Source organism: Cebus imitator, unplaced genomic scaffold (assembly GCF_001604975.1).
Source record: "Cebus imitator isolate Cc_AM_T3 unplaced genomic scaffold, Cebus_imitator-1.0 Scaffold538, whole genome shotgun sequence".
In the NCBI taxonomy this organism is placed as follows: domain Eukaryota; kingdom Metazoa; phylum Chordata; class Mammalia; order Primates; family Cebidae; genus Cebus; species Cebus imitator.
The window spans coordinates 598367-618167 of NW_016107853.1; the positions used below are offsets into that span (position 1 = coordinate 598367).

The 19801-nt window shown below is 53.5% G+C and overlaps 1 protein-coding gene across 4 annotated transcripts in view; it reads left to right on the top strand.

The window, feature by feature from the left end:
• The first annotated feature begins 13669 nt into the window (after positions 1–13669).
• B9D1 (B9 domain containing 1) overlaps positions 13670–19801 on the top strand; it is a 13867-nt gene continuing 7735 nt past the window's right edge. For 3 of the 4 annotated variants that reach the window (XM_017514883.1, XM_017514885.2, XM_017514884.2), the window contains exons 1-3: positions 13670–13880; positions 15584–15652; positions 18007–18118. In XM_017514883.1, the coding sequence (XP_017370372.1) occupies positions 13818–13880; positions 15584–15652; positions 18007–18118 (244 nt within the window). In that variant the 5' untranslated portion in view covers positions 13670–13817. The remainder of the gene's footprint in view (positions 13881–15583; positions 15653–18006; positions 18119–19801) is intronic. The other variant, XM_037733586.1, reaches the window with a different exon arrangement.

Consider the following 19801-nt stretch of genomic DNA (forward strand, 5'->3'; position numbering starts at 1 on the left):
TTTTTCTGGAGACAGGGTTTCACTCCATCCCAGGCTGGAGTGGTGCAGTGGCAGGCTCTTGGCTCACTGCAACCTCTGCCTCCCAGGCTCAAGTGAACCTCCTGCCTCAGCCTCCCAACTAGTTGGGACTACAGGCGCACACCACTGCACCCAGCTAATTTTTGTATTTTTAGTAGAGAGGGTCTCACTATGTTGGCCAGGCTAGTCTTGAACTCCTCAGTTCAAGTGATCTGCCCACGTTGGCCTCCCAAAGTGCTGGGATTACAAGCATGAGCCACCTCACTCAGTCCTTTGTCCATTTTTAAGTGGGTTACTTCACTTTTTAATGTTGAGCTGTCAGAGTTCTTTATGTATTCTGAATATAAGTCGCTTATCAGATGATTTACTCATATTTACAGGTATTACCTTATCAGATAATTTACAGATATCTACAGATATTACCTTGTCAGATGATTTACAGATATTTACTTCCATTTTTTAGGTTGTCTTTTCACTTTCTTGATAACCTCCTCTGTTGCACAGTAGTTTTAAATTTTGATGAAGTTCAGTTATCTGTTTTGTCTTTTGTCACTTGTGCTATTGTCATATCTTAAAAAAAAAGCACTCATTTTTATAGCTGCATAATATACCTTTACAAATGTAATCTATTTAACCAAGACCCCAAGAAGACATTTAGATTAGTTGAGTTTTTTCACTATTGCAAACAATGCTGCAATACATTTTCTTAAACGCATCATTTTGCACACAGCAAGTATATATGCAGGAAGAATACCAGAAGTGGGAGTGTCAAGTTAAAGAGTATTGTTCATATAATTTTAGTAGCTAATGTCAAATTTCTATCCTTAGAGATTACACCAATTTAGACACCTACCAGCAGTATGAGAGAATGACTCACATGGTGCTTTTTAAAAGCCTGGAATTATTTGCTTGTCAAAAACGGGGAGATATACCATAAGAATCCTGATTTTTGCTTTCTTTTGGAAAATCAGATCTGTCAACATCAGGTCAGCATTTCTACATAGCGATCGAGCTGTGACCCCGCCACTGAAAAAGCATGTGCTCTCTATTCACTGCCTAGCAGCCTCCCTAGCACAGGCCGAAAGTCAGATGCCACTTATCATTGCATTTTCACAACTGTTTTCTACATCTTATTAAAAGCAGGAAAACAAAAGAGGCTGAGATGACATGCATTTTAAGAAAAGAAAGAGAGACCAAGTATATCTCTCTGGGGGAACAAAGACAATCCCGTGTGTTATATACAGATATTCCACTCACTTGGCTCACGTTTCCTGCATGGCCACTGTGGGCACTTGAGTTCAAGATTTCTGGGTTAGGTTACCGAAAACCTCTGAACTAATCTAAGTGTCTACCTAGGATTTTTGAGTAGGCAAATGCCCTTCAGAGCTGCCTTCCTGAAAGATATTTCTGGCAGACATCATGGAGGGTGTACTTGAAGGCAGAACATGCCTTGATTAAAAGACGTTTGTGGGGTTGGGCGTGGTGGCTCACACCTGTAGTCCCAGCACTTTGGGAGGCCAAGGCGAGTGGATCACCTGAGGTCAGGAGTTCGAGACCAGCCTGACCAACATGGTGAAACCCTGTCTTTACTAAAAATGCAAAAATTATCCAGGCGTGTTGGCAGGTGCCTGTAATCCCAACTATCCAGGAGGCTGAGGCAGGAGAATCACTTGAACCCAGGAGGTGGAGGCTGCAGTGAACCAAGATCACACCACTGTACTCCAGCCTGGGTGACAGAGTGAGACTGTGTCTCAAAAAAAAAAATAAAAGTTAACAAAGAGGTATATAAAGAAGTAAATGCAGGAGGTGTGATGGTGTCCTTTTCTAGTGACAATGGGAATGTCACCAACATGAGGAACCAGGAAGAAGAGGGTGGGGGGTGCTGATGTGCTTTGAGGCTTTCAGTCATCTGTAACATGGTAATTATTATCTCTAATCCAAGCCCTGGAGACCTTCCTGAGCTGCAGAACCTTACCCTCATTCAGGGACGCCCATCATGGCAGTGGACATCCCTTTCTGTCAGCCCCCAGCATGGGTTCCAGGGCAGCTTCCCATTGGACAGGCCCAGCATGGGGGAGGTGGGTATGCTGATTGGCCAGACCTGAATCACCTGTCCACCTCTGGAAGTGAGGCAGGGAGTGCAGCTCAGCCAAACTCCTGAGACCATGTATGGATGAGGGCCATTTCCCCCCAGGAAACCTGAGCCTTGAAACCTGATTGTCTGAGAGGAGTGCCGCTCTGCTGATATTATTTCCTCCCCTCCAATCCCGTGCTGCTAAGTTTTATGAAGCCACACTTTGGTTTCAGAAACACCTGGGTTTGAATCCAGCTCCATCACAAGGCAGGGCAGTAGGTAGGCATCCTTTCTAGTCTGTGCTGTGTGCTGGGGTCATAGCCATGAGCACAAGTCCCAGCCCTCTCTGATGAGGGAAATCTGTGACAGGGACCGAAATGGGAGGCCAGCCCTGAGGAGCTAAGAATTGGCCCTTTGCCCGGCACAGGAAGTCAGGAAGGGACCCTGGGAGTGACATGTAAGTCAGGACCTAACGGATGAGCATGTGGCAGCAGAGGGACAGTGTGGGCAAAGGACACAGAGCTGATGCGGGTGACAGTGTGACATATCTGAGGGCCACAAGAAGGCCAGAGGGAAGTGGCAGGAGGGAAGGGGTCACACAGAGACATGGGGACTAGAAAGTTAGGCAGGGGTGAGGCCATGCAGGGCCCCAAGGCCATGGAGGTAGCCAAGACTGACATCCCTGACCTCAAGCTCCTCATCTGTAAAGTGGGGATGTTCAGACCCACCTGGTTGCATTGTTTTGTGGACTTGAGGAATTATATCTGCAGGCGCACCTACCACAGGGTCCAGCCCTTCACTGGCGCTGCAGCAGCCAGCCGCCCTTGTTAACGCTGCCCCCGCTCCACCCAGCCCTGCGGTGTTCCTGCAGCATCTTCAGTGTGTAAACATTTCCACCTTCATCTTTCTCCAAGGGAAACTCAGGTGATGCATTATTATCCCTGGTTACAGGTGACAAAATGGGCTCAGCTGTGGGAGGAGCCTCTGCTTGTAGGACTCCCTGCACCAGGTTTTCATTCTTTTTTATTTTATTTTGAGATGGAGTCGTGCTCTGCTGCCAGGCTGGAGTGTAGTGGCACGATCTCAGCTAACTGTAAGCTCCATCTTCCAGGTTCCAGGTTCCATGATTCTCCTGCCTCAGCCTCCAGAGGAGCTGGGATGACAGGCATGCGCCACCACACCCAGCTAATTTTTTAAAAATTTTTAGAAGAGACAGGGTTTCACCATGTTGGCCAGGATTGTCTGGATCTCCTGCCCTTGTGATCTGCCCGTCTTGGCCTCCCAAAGTGCTGGGATTACAGATGTGAGCCACCCCCCCCAGCCTGGGTTCTCATTCTTTACACACACACAGCTCTCTGATTAGTGCCATCAGCCACAAGTAACCCAGTCAGCAAGTGCACGGCTGGGGCATCCAGGCTGAAGCACAAGTGGCCAAACCACAGCCCACACCCATGTCTGCACCAGCCTCTCCTGCAGCCCACGCTCTCAAGGGCAGGCAGTTGTCTTTCTGCAGGACCCCCACCCCTCCCCCTTCCCTGCCTTCCTTGGCAGGCCCTCCTGCTCCAGGCGCCATCTACCTGCCAGGGTGGTCGGGAAGGATGGACTGTCCCTGTCTCATGAAGGGAGGCCAGTTCAACAGATGAAGCTGCCAGGGACACTGCCTCTTCCCGGCAGGGATATTCCAGACACCATTGGAACAGGTTGAGGAGGCGAGTTTGGGACCAAGGACTCCCATGAGCCCTCAGAAGCCACCATAGAGGTGAGGATTGAGTTGTAATCCCATCGGCTGGTGACCTTAGGAAAGCCTCAGCCCTCTCTGAGCCTCCATCTCCCCTCTGCATAATGGGAGTAGTGATCTGTTCCCCTGTCATGCAGGAAGGAATCTTCCCAATGCTGAAAGTGGGGTGTTGGTCTCAATCATAACTGGTTCCAGGCACCTATACACACACATTCACACTCAGACAACACTCCTAGGTACACGTTTACATTCACACACACAGATTTGCACAAACACACACAGAGATTTGCACAAGCACACATACAGTGCACAGGTACACACAAGCTACTGGGACATACACCCCAGGGACACGCACGGGGACTTACACACTCAAAGACAAACCTGCACGCAGGATGCACAGACTCACACACTCTCCTCTATCCCGCCAGGGCTGCCGCCTGTTCACTCTGCCTCAACACACAGAGTGGCCGGGGCCACCTGCCTTCCTCTCCCTGTGTCAGGAAAATTGGAGGGGTAATCACTGCCTGAAAGTGCCTCACATGCAGGGGCTCGGGGGGGCAGGATTCACCCAGAGAGGCGAAGGCACCAGAGCAGTGGGGCTTGATGGGTAGAGTGGGCTTTGTTGGGGCTGACCTACCCACAGCATGTGGACATCCAGGCCTCCAGCCTTGCCCCCTGCCTTGGCTCAGTCCAGTGTGGCATTTGCCTGCAGCCCTCCCCTTGGGAAAGGGACCACCCCTGAGGCCCGCCTATGAGTTGAGTGTGGTTTTGGTGGAGGAAAGGGCAGGAAGCCGCATCTGGGAAGTGGCTGCCCATGGCTTCCAGAGGCCTGGGTGGGTGGCTGACCTCATGGCCAGATGGCTCCAGACACCTCTCCGGGCCTCACTCCTGCTTCCACCATTCAGCACAGCCAGGCTGACCACAGACCTGGGTGGGGGAAGCTGGTCACGTCCTGTCACCATGCCTGGAGTTCCACCATTGGTGCTGCAGTCCTCTGTGGTCCCAAGAGAGCCCAGCTGCTGAGCAAACACACTGAGGCTGGCATCGCCCATCCCAGAACATTCCCCGAGGCCTGCGTTTGCCTGCCAGAATGATCCCAAGTCTGTGAGGGACACACACAGCACGTCATCGAGATGTCAGCCACATGGCCACGTGCCCCTCCTCCTGGCCCTCCACTCTGCTCTGGAATGGTGGCACCTCCAGGCTCAGCTCAGGCCTTCTCCCTGGTGGGTTGTTCTCCCTGAGCTCCAGATCCAATACCCAGTTGTCCTGAGATGTGTCCCCCATGGGCACCCTGAGAATCCATTCTGCACAGTAGCCAGAGCAATCTTTCAAAAACTAAATCAAATCGTTCTCCTGCAGCAGCTGCCGTATCTCACAGAATAAAGCTCATCACCGAGGCTTGCAAGGCTCTGCCCATAAAGAATGGAAGGGAGACGGGAGGTGGCTGTCGGTGAAGTGCCCGAGCTGTCTGAGTCCAGGGTGTGGCAACAACTCCAGCTTGTCTGGTTTCCTGTGAGATCATCCTTTCACCCATTGGTAATGTGCTCCCTGCCCAGTTTTCTCTCTCAATCTGCAGGAAAAGCCTGTAGGAAATGACTGAGGGGCGGGTGTGGTCCAGAATGAGTTGGGGTGTGGGCCATGTTTGGTGGGGCAGTAGGTAGGGATCCTGCTCTGAACATCCCAGGAGGAACAGGCCATGGGGTGGGCAGAATCATGCAGCGAGTCTTCCAGAAGCAATCGTGAATCTCCATCTTCTCCCAACTGCCACCTGGGTTGCCAGGTAAAACACAGGATACCCAGTGTTTTAAATTGGAATTTCAGAAAAACAACAAATAATTCTTTTCTTTATTTATTTTGAGATGGAGTCTCTCGCTGTCACCAGGCTGGAGTGCAGTGGCACGATCTCAGCTCACTTCTTGGTTCAAGCGATTCTGCTGCCTCAGCCTCCTGAGTAGCTGAGACTACAGGTGCGTGCCACCACACCTAGCTAATTTTTGTATTTTTAGTAGAGACGGGGTTTCACCATGTTAGCCAGGCTGGTCTTGAACTCCTGACCTCATGATTCACCCACCTCAGCCTCCCAAACTGCTAGGATTACAGGAATGAGCCACCGTGCCCAGTCTCAAATAATTCTTCAGTTATGTGTGTCCCAAGTAATGCATGCATGCTGTATTTTTGTTTGCTAAGTCTGGCAAACCCACCTGGATGACCACATCTGCCTGCTCCACGGCCTCTCAGCTCCCGCCCACACCCACACAGAGGGATCCTGTGAAAACCCAAGTCACTTCACCTCCAGCCACTCAGGCCCTGGGTGATCTGGGCCTTGCACGTTCTCTGACCTCATCTCATCCCCACAGTGATGTGCTGGTAAAGTGGCATGTCCCATTTTCTAAGAAAAAACAAAATATAAAAAATTAAAGCCCTGATTGTAGCACTGGCCAATTCCCTTGGTGTAAATATTCCTTCCATGGCTGATTGCAAGCCACAAGCATGACACTGCCGAACGCGGGGCTGGGGAGGGGTGCACAGTTGTCTCAGCGCAGGCAGGCTCCATACTGCCCTCCCTCCGCCCGGGGCCTTTGCGCTGACTCTGCTCTTTGCCTGGATGTGCACACCCCCAGATCCATGCATGACTCAACCCTTCACTTCTTTCTGGATTTTGCTCCAGTGTCGTCTCCTGAGAGGAGAATTGCTTGTCTAGGATAATCCTATACACCCCCCATCCCTGGCTAGCCCTTTGCTGGGCTTCATGTTTTTTCTTCATAGGACTTATCAAAAACAAAAAAGGAATGTCATCCACTCCACTACTTCTCAGAGGGGGAAAATGTGGCTCTTGGAAACAAGCATCCTAGAACCATCAGAGGTGCTTAGACTCAGCTACACCTAATGTGAAACACAGAACTCACGGTTCTGGGTTCGTGTGTGTGTTTTTTGTTTTGTTTGTTTGTTTTTGAGACAGAGTCTTGCTCTGTCACCAGGTGTCAGGCTGGAGTGCAGTGGCATGATCTCGACTCGCTGCAACCTCCGCCTCTCGGGTTCAAGCAATTCTCCTGCCTCAGCCTCCCAAGTAGCTGGGACTACAAGCATGCACCACCACACCCAGCTAATTTTTGAAATTTTTGGTAGAGACGGGGTTTCACCGTGTTGGCCAGGATGGTCTCAATCTCTTGACCTCGTGATCCTCCCGCCTCAGCCTCCCAAAGTGCTGGGATTACGGACATGAGCCACCGCGCCCGGCCTCTTTTATTTTTCTTGGAGACAGGGCCTTGCTATTTACCCAGGCTGGTCTTGAACTCCTGGGCTCAAATGATCCTCCTGCCCCGGCCCCTCAAAGTGCTAGGATTACAGATGGGAGCCACTGTGCCTGGCCCCAAAATGAAGGATTTTTAAAGATGTACAGTGTTTTTCAGAATTTGGCCAGCAATTCAATTTGTCTGTCTGCAAGTAAACTGGGCTCGAATCATGTCATCATCTTCACTGTGGAGACTGCTGCTGACACTTACTGAGCCCTACTAATAGGGACCTTATGATCCTCCTTTTCCCAGAAGCTGAGACTCAGAGAGGTTAAGCAAACAGCCCAAGGTCACACAGCCAGTGAGAGGGGTAGTTTGGATTGGAACTCAGCTCTGTCTGCTGGCTAACTCCTAGAAGAAGCTGCTCCAAGCACTTTCTCCTGTGAGCGTCAGGGGTAAAGGGGGCATGCCTAGCCCCTGAGTCAGGGTTTTAGAGGCCAGGGATTCCTGTAGCCCTTCAAATGACTTAACGGGAGAGTGAGATAGTCCAGGCAATGCCCTCTTCTCATTAATGAAGATCTTGAGGCCCAGAACATGGCAATGACTGGCCTGAGCTCACACTGCAAGTTGGGGAAAGACTGAAGATGGAAACCCGGGACCTTGCATCTCACCTTGGGCTCTGCCTCAGACCCAGACTGGGTGATTCTGCTATGCTGCAGCAGACTGGATCCGAGTCATCTCTCCCCGTCTCAGACTCTAGGCCCTCCCTGTGTCTGGAACCCGAGGGTCCAGCTCCACCTACAAGGCCCCAGGACCCCCCAGAGTGCCCCCCAAAGACCTCATGTAGTCACTCAACAAGCCTTTAGTGAATGATCCCAGTGCACACACCGTCCACTGCATATGCCGGGAGTTTGGGGGGACCAAGTCAGACCACTAGTGTGGAGGGGCTGTGACCAAGGAGCTGAGGAAGGCCAGAGAGAGAGCCCCTAGACTAAGTTGGGGATCAGGAAAAAAGACATTCCGGAGGAAAGGGCATTTATCTGGCTCTTGAAGTTCAGGAAGCTTCCAGGAAGAAAGGGTAGGAAGGACTTTCTAGCACAAAGGAACAGCATTTGCAAAGACAAGGTGGATATACAGAATGCCCCTGAATTGTACACATAAACAGTGGTTGATTTTAGGTTATGTGAACTTCCCCTCAAAAAATAAACACACAATATTGTTGAGAATGTTGTGTGCAGGTGCAGAGGCCGAAGCGGCTCCATCTCAGAGGCAAATCCACCCAGCTCCAGAAAAGCCTCTAAGATTTCTACTTTACCGACTGTCCCTGGCATCCCTTCTGAAACACGTATTCCCTTTCCCTGTGGTGTACATGCCGTGGCTCTGGGGGTTACTGTGCAGAGATCTACCTGTCTTGTGACCACCTGAGACATGGCTTCTGTTTATATTCCTCTTTTAAATGCTTCTTTCTGCTGGGCGCGGTGGCTCACGCCTGTAATCCCAGAACTTTCGGAGGCCGAGGCGGGTGGATCGCCTGAAGTCAGCAAGAGTTCAAGACCAGCCTGGTCAACATGGTGAAACCCCATCTCTTCTAAAAATACAAAAATTGGCTGGGCAAGGTAGCGGGCGCCTGTAATCCCAGCTACTCGGGCGGCTGAAGCAGGGGAATTGCTTGAAGCCAGGAGGCGGAGGTTGCAGTGAGCCGAGATCGCGCCACTGCAATCCAGCCTGGGTAACAAAGAGCAAAAACTCCATCTCCAAACAAACAAAAAATGCTTCTTTCTGAGAAACCGGATTTGTCTGCCTCTTTCTTCGACCTCTCAGCCCCTGTAGCTTCTGGTTTGCATAGACCTGCTCACCATAGGTCTGATGCCATACAGTACTTCAAGGAAGAGGGGAAAGGTGAGGTGGGGCCCAAGGAATCGTCAGGGACAGGCCACAAAGGGTACTGACTTGGCACCATTTATGAAATTCAGCCAAGCCTGGCCTGTGCCAGGCATTCCACGCAACAGGCATTCCAAATGTGGTCCCTCCACTGAAGAGCCAAGAGTCAAAGACAGAAGAAAAAAACCTGTAAGGCCTTTGAGAGGAATGATTTGGGGACTTGGAGTCACAGGGACCCTGGTTCAAATCCCAACTCTGCTTTCAACTCACTGTGATCTTGGGAAGTCGGTTTGTCTCTGAGTCTTGACTTCCCCATCTGTAAAAGGGGGCTAGGATCACTGGTCTGCAGAGTCACTGTGAGGAGCCCAGAACCATGGGTGCTCAGAACTTCGTGGGGCGTAAAGAGAGGGCGCGTGGGATTATTACTGCTACTGTTAGTCTTAGCCGGCCACCCTGTCTGCCTCTTACCTGAGACAGGAGGCAGAGCAGGATTCTGAGAAGTCCCCTGCCCCAGTACCCAGAACGGGCTCTGGGGAGGAGGATCTGCAGACCCCTGTGCCTAGTCTGTATGCAGGTCACCTGCCCCTAGTGTGCATCCCCTCAGCTGCCCACCCTGAGTCTCAGGTCGAGCCTGCCGGACAGCTTCCTCTACTTCCCCTTTGCCCAGTGACATGCGCCTTATGGGGGCGGTAGGGACGGGCACTGGAGAGGTAGATCTCTTGGCTGACAGGGTGGAGGCCAAACCCAGCTGGGACAAGGTCCAGGCCTGCTCTGCAGATGTGGCCACTGCAGCTGCTGTTTGGTAAAGAGCTGTGGGTAGGGGACTGGGAATAGAGAGGAAGAGGGGCTGCCATTCCTGGAAGGCCAGGGTCAGGGTCCCAGTGCTCTTAAAACCAGTAACCCACCCTAGGTTTGAGCAACAGGAACTTGGGGCCAGCACAGAGAAGGCAACAGGCAGCAAGAGTCTCAGTCTTCAGCCTGCAGGGAGGAGCTCCACACAGGTCTCGAACTCCTGACCTCAGGTGACTGGCCCACCTCAGCCTCCCAAAGTGCTGGGATTACAGGTGTGAGCCACTACATCGGGCACATTTTTTAATTAAAAAGAGAGAGAGTCCGGGCGCGGTGGCTCAAGCCTGTAATCCCAGCACTTTGGGAGGCCGAGGCGGGTGGATCACGAGGTCAAGAGATCGAGACCATCCTGGTCAACATGGTGAAACCCCGTCTCTACTAAAAATACAAAAAATTAGCTGGGCATGGTGGTGCGTGCCTGTAATCCCAGCAACTCAGGAGGCTGAGGCAGGAGAATTGCCTGAACCCAGGAGGCGGAGGTTGCGGTGAGCCGAGATCGCGCCATTGCACTCCAGCCTGGGCGACAAGAGCGAAACTCCGTCTCAAAAAAAAAAAAAAAAAAAAGAGAGAGAGAGAGAGAGAATAGCTATAAATGTGTGGAACTTTGACATAGATTATCCCATTTAATCCTCACAACAACTCTCTGGGTGTCATGAGGAAACTGGGACTCCAAGAGGTTAAGGGACTTTCCCGAAGTCACATCAGATTCTGCTGCAGGCAGTCTCATTTCGAGCTGGAGGGGCGAGGGCTGGAAGCTGGGCTGCAGAGGTCACAGGGGCTGGACGAATGGTAGACCTGCAAGGCCCTGGGACCCGGAGCTGAGCTCTGAGGCCTCAATCCCGTAAGGTGCAGGGCCCAGGCCGGCTGAGGCCTCCAGCAAGGAGTGCCTAAACAAATGGCTTTGGCAGGCCAGCATCTTCCTGGACACCTGGTACTGCCGTGAGGGGGCTCTCATCTCTGAAGAGTGGGTGCTCACAGGTGCCAACTGCATTGACAGGTTGCATGGCCAGGAGGCGTGATGAGGGGGAGCTCCCGGAGGGTGCCCCCCCCACCCTCTCCACCTCTCGACCTCCCCTTTGTCTCCTCCCTCCACAACTGACCTTGGTCCCGCTTCAGTGTGACCTTGAGTCCAGGTCAACTGCAGATGGACTCTTGTGAGATCAAGTCTCCATGGCGAGCTACTCTTGTCCTCAGCAGGGCCTGAGGGCTCTGGGTTTGGTGGCCTGGCCCTGGCATGACTGGCAAGGCCTCCTCCGTCACTCACCAGCACTGAGCAGCCTGTCTCCCTGGCTGCCCAATCCCACTGTTTCCTCTTCCTGAGACAGCTCTGCTGGACCCAGGAGTTTGAACCCGATTTCAGTAAGGGTGGGAGCAGAAGCCTGGGATGATTGAGAGACTTGGGGAGGCAGGTGGCCAGGGTGGAGCTCGGGACCCTGCAGGGGCTCTGGCCAGCTGCCCGGCTGCACCATGGCCACGGGCATGCAGGGGAGAGGGCTGGCGCTGACACCTGGTCTTCTGGAGCCGGCTTCCAGCCCCACCGCTGCCCAATGACTGACAGCCCCACCTGCCCAGTGCACTGGAAGCTTTCCTGAGGGGGCTGTGTGGGAGTGCACCAGAGGACAGAGTTGTCCTAAGAGTGACATGGGAGTGCGGAACGTCTAGGAAGACAGAGCCCAGGAAGGCATCTGGGGGCAGGGAGACTTGGCACAGGCAGGGAAGCTCGGCAATATATGGTAACAACCAGCATGGCTGGGCTGGTGCAGGCCTGCTGGATGCCAGTCAGGCTGAGGGTCTGTCCCACCGCGTGCAGCAGAGTGTCCTGCTGGGACCGCTACACGTCAGCATCTGCAGAGATGACTTTCTCCCCCAACTGACTGTCTGGACTTGAAGGACAGCCTGCCCAACGGCTTCCAGTGCACCAGGCTCTGCACTGGGCCCCCTGAACTGGGGTAAGGATTCCAGCAGGCCCTATGCAAGCCCTAAGACCCCCTCCCTCGAATTCCCTTCTAATGCCAGTAGACTTGTTAAAGTTAGGCCTGGTCATCCTCCCATCCTATCCTGGAGTCTCCCATTCCCCAGCAACCAGCGGTCAGGCTTGTTTGCACCCCTGAAGGCCACCCTAGAACTTCCTACCCCTTGGAGAGACTCCCCCGTTATGTCCTATGGAATGTGGGGCAGCCTTTGGTATAGCCAGGTCTTAAACTACTGGGACTCAGTTACTCAATAGTTACAAGCATTTTGCTGAAAACTAACTTTTGTGTAATATTGAGCCTCAAAGGCCAAAAGGAGGAAAGAATTGGGTGAGACTGATAGAATGCGTGGGAGAAAGCACTTTCACTAGAAAGAGACGGACAGAGGGGTGGAGGAAGGGAGTATGACCCCCCTCCAAGAGGGGAAATGGGCTCTGGGTGCAGCACTTGGGCCCCCAGCCCACCCGCCCCCAGTCCTCCCACTCCCTCCACCAGCTGGTCTTGTCAGATGTGTGAACCTGATTACCCACTGCCCGCCTCCCCTGATCAAATATCTTCGCTCACCAGGCAGGGGGTGGTTCAATGGGGTGTGGGCTGGGCTGAGACTGCTCCTTTTCTCCCTCATGCAGGTGGCTGATGGGACCCCCCCCCCCACAGTCTGCTCCCAAGCTGGCAGCTGGCTGCTGCAGGTGTGATGACCTGGGGTCCCTGCTTGGAGCCTTGCCTCCCGGGAGTCTACACATCTGTGAATTCCTTCATTTCCTGGATCCGAGATAACATCTCCAACGTCTCATTTGACACCTCTGCCAACAGATGCTCTTGGGACTGGCCCAGGATAAGACAGAGGCAGTGAAGGTTGTTAGCCTCTGGAGTCCTGCCTGGGTTCGCATCCTGACTTAGCTACTTACCTGCCTTTCCCATCTGAATCTGTTTCTTCCTCCTTAAAATGGAGATGTCTTCAATTACTCATTTATTCAAGAAGTTAGTAGTTACCAAGTGCTTACTATGTGACAGGCCACAGAGATACAAGACTGACTCGTGGAGCGGGCAGTCTTGTGAGGGAGGCAAGCATTAGGCCGAATTATGACCGGAATAAATGTGCAAACACAACCAACGGGGGCTCTAAGAGAAACGGATCCACGTGTTCATGGAGGCTGTGCCCTACTCGGGGCGTTCAGGGGGTAATTGACATTTGAACGCGGTCTTGACAGATTCGTCGATTCTGGCTAGCAACTCCCCTGAGCGCTAGCTGACTGGGGTGCCAGGCGCCTCCCACTGCAAGCCTCCGTTTCCCCAGCTTGGCACTGAAAAGCGATGACTTGGATGTAAGAATTCTTGAGGTCCCTCCCAAGTCTGTTTAATAAACTTTTTCGAGGGCGAGGGTCTCCAAGCCGCAAGGGCGCATCCCCTTCACCTGTTTGGACCTTGCGTGACCCCAGGTGGGGAGCCTCTTCCAGCGTTAACCCGGGCAGCTATGGTCACGCCGCCCGCGCTCCGCAGCGCCTCCCTCCGCATCCTCGCGGTGGGGCCACAGCGACATCTAGTGACTGAAGGTATTTTTAACACTCGGCTTGCCGCTGGCCTGAATCAGGGACGCTGCTCCCCAGAACTCAGCTATCTTCCGCCTCCGCGCTTGGTGGGGAGCCGGGCAGAGTCAGAGTGAACACGCATTCCCTGCGGTGCAATTGAGTCGCGCGGTAGGGCTGGCTTTTTCCGACAGCTCAACCCTCCCGCCCCAGGTCTCTCGGTCCCAGCTGCCTCAAGGACGGGTGGGGCCTCGGTGTGGAGCCCCGCCCCTCGTGCCCAGCCGCGCACAAGCCCCGCCCCCTTACGACGGCGCGTGCTAACTGCGCCTGCGCGTGTTACACACACACACACACACACACACACACACACACACACACACACACACACTCGCGCGGCTTTCGCGAAGGTGTCGCTGCCAGGAAACGTGTCCCGCGCGCCACGCCGTCTGTTTCTAGGGCAACGCCGGCGTCTCTTAGCAACCGCGCGCGGCCTAGGTGGGTTCCCCCGGAACCCCCATCCGTGCCATGACGACCGCGAGTCCTAGCGTCTTTCTACTGATGGTCAACGGGCAGGTGGAGAGCGCCCAGGTGAGCGGCCGTGGACCCCGCCGGGGCCCGCCCCCCAGCGTCCCCCGGGGCCCTTCCTGCAACCCCGTGGGCTGCCCTATGGCCCCCGGAGAGCCACGTCATTCCTCTGAGTCTCTCCGTTAGGCGGGAGAGGGAAGCCCCCATTGGAGGACTTGGCGCGAGGTTTTCGGGATCCTGAGTTCCGATGTGCAGGTGTAGAAGCAGACCTCGAGATGTTGAGGTCACACTCGGCCAAGCCCGTGGCCCCTCGCACGGATCATGCCCACTTGGTTGAGTCACTGGCAGGAGCCTCCCGGGGTGTAACGCGAGGAGCCGAGGCTCGGCCAGTTTCCGGCATTTGCTCAGTTTCGGGTGCCCAGCTACTGCCCCGCGTTCTGAATCTCCAGATCCGTGAACTCGGGTTCGAATCCAACCATCCAACGATGGTGGTGGCCTGGAATGCCCCAGGGAAGGTGTGCCTGTCAGGCCCGAGGGACAGGACGCTACTCTCCATCCCCCTACACTTTAGAGAAACCATTTATTGTAAACAAAAACCAACGCTCACCAAGTCCTCAATATGTGCCAAAGTCAGTGCTCAGCACTGCTTATTCCATCCTGACAACCTTGCCAGAAAGGCACTACTAACACCCCCATTTCACAGCCGGGGAAACAGCCAAAGCAACTGGCCTCTCTGGGAATTGAACCCACACCTGTCTGACCTCAAAGCTTCGCTATACTGTCCTTCCAGGTTATTGGAGATGGTGTTTATTACTGTATTACTGTGAGGTGTGACTGAGACGGTTTGGGTAAGGCTCTGATCGGGCCTGATGCTTTGTTGGTGTCTCCTGCCTTCCTGTTTCATCAGGGATACTGCTCCACGCTCCCACCCTGTCCGCCTCTGCCTTAGCCTAGTGCCTAAGACCGTCTTTCTCCCCTCTCCTGTTCTATCCCATTAGGGGCTCTTGGCTGGGCTGAGTCACATGTGTCTGTGCTCTCAGCATCATCAACCCCCCCCCACAAACACTCACACTCACACTCACACTCACAATGTTCCTCCCTGCTCTGCTCTCAGCACCTCCCTCTTTTCAGGGCCTCAGCTCCAGCTTTGCGTATGCCCTGTGCCTGATGGCTTCCTGGGTTCTCAGACCTTTCACTTTAACACCATTCCCTTACACTAGTGGTCCTCAGCCTTTTTGGCACCAGGGACTGGTTCCGTGGAAGACCGTTTTCCCACAGACAGGATGTGGCGAGGGAGGGTTTGGGGATGCCCAGCCCTGTGCCGGGCGATGGGGACACAGAAAGGCATGAAATGTGTTCTCTGCTTATGGTCTAGAGGAATTGACAGACTTAGGCACAGGTAATCATTGCTTTTATGGAGGGAAGCACAGGGCTACAGGAGCCAAGAGGAGACCTTAAACCAGCCCGAGGGTGAGAGCAGTCTCCCTGAAGGGTACGTTTTGAAGTATGAGCAGGAGTTTTCCAGATGAAGAAATAGAAAGGACAGATCAGACAGAAGGCAGAGCCTGAGCAAAGCCTGGGACTCTCCATGGACTCCCACATCTTGGCCCTCAGCCTCTCCTCTGAACGCCAGGTCCACATCCCCAGCTGGCTCTTAGACCCAATCCCAGGTGCCTCGAGTGCAGAATTCCTCTTGGCTGCCCTTGTCTAGCAAACGCATTGGCCTCAGCGTGAATACCAGTTGACAGACTCTGTGCTTTTTTCAGTTTCCAGAGTATGATGACCTCTACTGCAAGTACTGCTTTGTATACGGCCAGGACTGGGCCCCCACAGCGGTAAGCTGGACTCCTGGGCCTCCCTTACTTACCACCTTCATGATTTTTGTGGTTTCTCAAGGTGTCATACGCTTCCCCTCCCCATTCAGAACCAGTTGAGAGGTAGACACCGAGTTCAGGGGACCCACACATGAGTGTTCCTGGTAAGCTGGAGCAGAGGACACAGCCACGGTTGGACCCCCTGATCCATTCCCTAAGACCACTCACACGCCCTACCCTGTGAGCTTGCCCGGGGCAGCAAAGAGCAGCGCCTGCAGCAGGGGGCTGGCCCTGGTGAGCCAGCCTGGCCGTGGCTGAGCTGTGGACACTCTGGCCAGTCTGCTCACCATTTGGCCTCTCTTTAGCCAGTGGGGAGGACACATGTTCTTGTTGGGGGGAGTGCATATTCTAGGATGTCAGTGAGCCAGAAGTGCGGTGGGGAGACCAAGCCAGGAAGTGACAGGGATGAGCCATGAGAGGGAGGCTTCGATCTCACTAAGGCCGCCAGGGAGGGCCTTGCCAAGAAAGCAACTTTTGAGTAAAGACCTGAAGGAAGTGAGGGAACAAGCCATGGGGAAACCTGTGATAAGTGTCCGGGCAGAAAGCAGAGAGTACAAAGGCCCTGGGGCAGGAGCGCGCCTGGCATGTTTGAGGACCAGCAAGGAGGCTGTGTGGCCCCTGGAGAGCGAGCCAGCAGGAGAGCAGCCGGAAATGGAGCGGGGAGGCACCAGGGCAGATCTTGTAGGACTTAGAAGATCAGAGCAAGGACTGTGACCTTTACTTAAAGGGAGTGGGGTCCCCTTGGAGAGCTTTCAAAGAGAAGAAAGTGATCTGACTTATGTTTTTAGAAGATTCCCTGGCTTCTATGACACGGATAGACTGCGGGAAAGGGCACGAGCAGGCAGCACAGTTGGCTTTGACAGCAGTGCAATGAGAGAGGAGAGCAGCAGCAGTGCGGTGGCGGGAGGGCTGGACTGCACGTACACCCTGGAGATAGAGCCGCGGGGCTCTTCTGATGGATGTGGGGTCTGAGAGAAGGTGGAGTTAGGATTCACAGCAGGGCTTTTAGCCTGAGCACTTCCAAGTAGGGAGCTGCCTTTCAGTGAGGAGAGCAGATTAGGGAGTGCTACCTGGAGCTCAGCCTGGTGTGGGTTAAGGTTGAGGCGCCCACTGGATGTACAAGAGGAGGTGCTGATCCACAGTACAGAGGCAAGGACCAGGATGGAGACAAATTTGGGAACCTTCAACATCTAGAGCACGTCGAAAGCCATGAGACAGATGAGATCACCAAGTGCAGGTAGAGGAGCCGGCCAGAGATGCAGCCTTAGGATGGCACACTGAGAAGGAACCAGCAAGAGCCACCAAGCAGGGCCACCCTGTGCAGTGGAGAGACCCAGAAGCCAAGGGAAGGCAGTGTATCAAGGAGGAAGCAACTGTATCAGGTGCTCCTGATGGCTCAAGTAACACGAGGACGGAGAAATGACAGTTTTGCATCTGGCAATGCTGATCACGGGCATTATTGGAGAAAACCCTTTGGCAGAATGCTGGAGCCAGCAGTCACATTGGAGTGGGGTCACAGAAAAATAGCAGGGGCGGGGCCCTGTGCAGTGGCTAATGCCTGTAATCCCAGCACTTTGGGAGGCCGAGGCAGGCAGATCATGAGGTCAGGAGTTTGAGACCAGCCTGACCAACATGGGGAAACCCCATCTCTACTAAAAATACAAAAATTAGCCGGGCACGGCATGCCTGTAATCCCAGCTACTCAGGGGGCTGAGGCAGGAGAATCACTTGAACCCGGGAGGCAGAAGTTGCAGTGAGCGGAGATCCCTTCACTGCCCTCCAGTCTGAGGCGACAGAGTGAGACTCTGTTTAAAAAAAAAAAAAAAAAAGAAGAAGAACAGCAGGGGAGAAATTGGAACTGGTGAGTGAGGCAGTTCTTGGAAGCAGTTTTGCTGTAACGGGAGCAGAGAATGGGTTGGTGGGTGGAAGAGGCAGCAGAGTTGAAAGATGACTGTGTGATGGACAAAATACATCTGTGTGCTTACCAATGGGGATGCTCAGATGCGCGTGGGGATGCAGGGGAGTGCAAGCACTGCTGGGCCATTTCCTTCAGTGGGGCAAGAGCTTGGGACCAGATCTAGCGCCCTCGTGCCTGGGAGAGTGGCTGGCCTCCCAGGGTTGTCACACATGCTACCACATTGCAGTACCACACTTAAGAGGTACTCCATCACTTCTTAGTCCCCTTTGCTTGGAAGCTCGTGTCTTGGGAGAAGATAGCTGAGAAAACAGCCCTCCCAGCTGCCTGCCGAAGGTAATGGAGGGGCCACAGCAGCTTGACTCTGATCTGACCCAGCTGTCTGTCATTGTCCCCACAGGGTCTGGAGGAGGGGATCTCACAGATCACATCTAAGAGCCAAGATGTGCGGCAAGCACTGGTGTGGAACTTCCCCATTGATGTCACCTTTAAAAGCACCAACCCCTACGGCTGTGAGTCTGCAGGGGCCCTGCAGGGTAGGGTGGCAGAGCTTTCACACAGCACCCCCAAGATGGCCTCTGCCTCATCCAGCCATGACTGTTCACATTCAGATTGTCACCTGGGCTCTTGAAGCAGCCCTCAGCGCGCTCTCTCGCCATCTGTCCCTTTCCCTCCTCTTCCTCATCTGCATTCACCCCAGTTCATCTGCTATGGGCTGTGCAGCTGGCCTTCTGGAAGTTCAGAGTGGATCAGGGCCAGTGACCATGCCTGTAAAAGGCAGGCCCCTCCCTGGCATGCAGGGCTGCAGCTGTCTGGCTTGGAGGTCTGACTCCGTGCCTGTTGACTTCCTGTGGCCTGCTGTGTTCCGACCAGACCCTGGCACTTGCTCCTCCTGTGCTAGCCCCTCAAGTTCCTTTATCTGAGCTTCATTCATGTTGATCCCTCTCTCCGATACCTTTCCCATGTCCTACCTCCAACCCCTTTCCCAAGGGCTTCCTGGCTGGCATTACTTATTTTCTACCTTGGCTGGTGCTTATTAACCATGCTGCTCTTCCACTTGCACTTAATAAGTGCCTACTGTACACAAAGCCTGGGCTTAGTCTCCATGGGGACGATGAATACTTTCCCTATGTGGACTCATCTGAGCTTCCCAATCATACCTGGTGGATAGATTTCTTTCCATTTCTTTTCCCATATGAGGAAACTGACACTCAAAACTGACTTCACTTGCCTTCTGCTTTACATCTAGTGACCAAGTGTGGATTTTCATTCAGGGCTCTCTGATTTCACAATCTAGGCCTTTCTGCTGCATGTGGCCTGGGCCTAGGCTCACCACAGTGTTGAGGGTCAGGAGCAGAAAATGCCTGGTGGTCCTCTTGGGCAGGGAATTCCATTCTGCTGTCATCATCTATGAATAGGAAGCTGCAATCGACTTCCTGTAACAGTGCAGTAAGTACTGTAGGAACTCGGCCAACGTCCTGCTGAGGACAGGTAGGAGAGGTAAATGAAATACACAAAGGCAAAAACAAAGAGCACCTACCTCAAAGGTATCAGAGATCTAGTGAAGTAGAAGAGATTTACTGGGCAAGATCCAGGAGAAGAACAGAAATCCAGAGGTTACCCCCATCCCATCTCCCCTGGGAGAGTTTGCTGATTCCAACAGAGGTGATTGAGAGACTGATCTAGACTTTTGACAGCCTCTCTGGGCCCAGGACACACACAAAAAACTGATGTTCAGAGCCCTCCAAGGGGTTGGGAGGAGGGCCTCAGGTAAATCTCTGCAAACTGGGTTAAGACCTCAAAGAGCTGCCCTAGGAATAAGGGAGAGATGGAAGCGGAGCAGTCTCACAGGGATTGCAGCCTGGCCCCAGATAATTTCAATCTCCTGATTTTTGCATTCAGCTCCAAGATTGTTACACCCGAGGCACCTGGCAAAAGCAAATAAGAAACCTCTTTTGGCTGGGCATGGTGGCTCATGTCTGTAATCCCAGCACTTGGGAAGCCGAGGCAGGTGGATCACCTGAGGTCAGGAGTTTGAGACCAACCTGACCAACATGGAGAAACCCTGTCTCTACTAAAAGTACAAAATTAGCTGGGCATGGTGGCACATGCCTGTAATCCCAGGTACTTGGGAAGCTGAGGCAAGAGAGTCGCTTGAACCTGGGAGGCAGAAGTTGCAGTGAGCCGAGATGGCG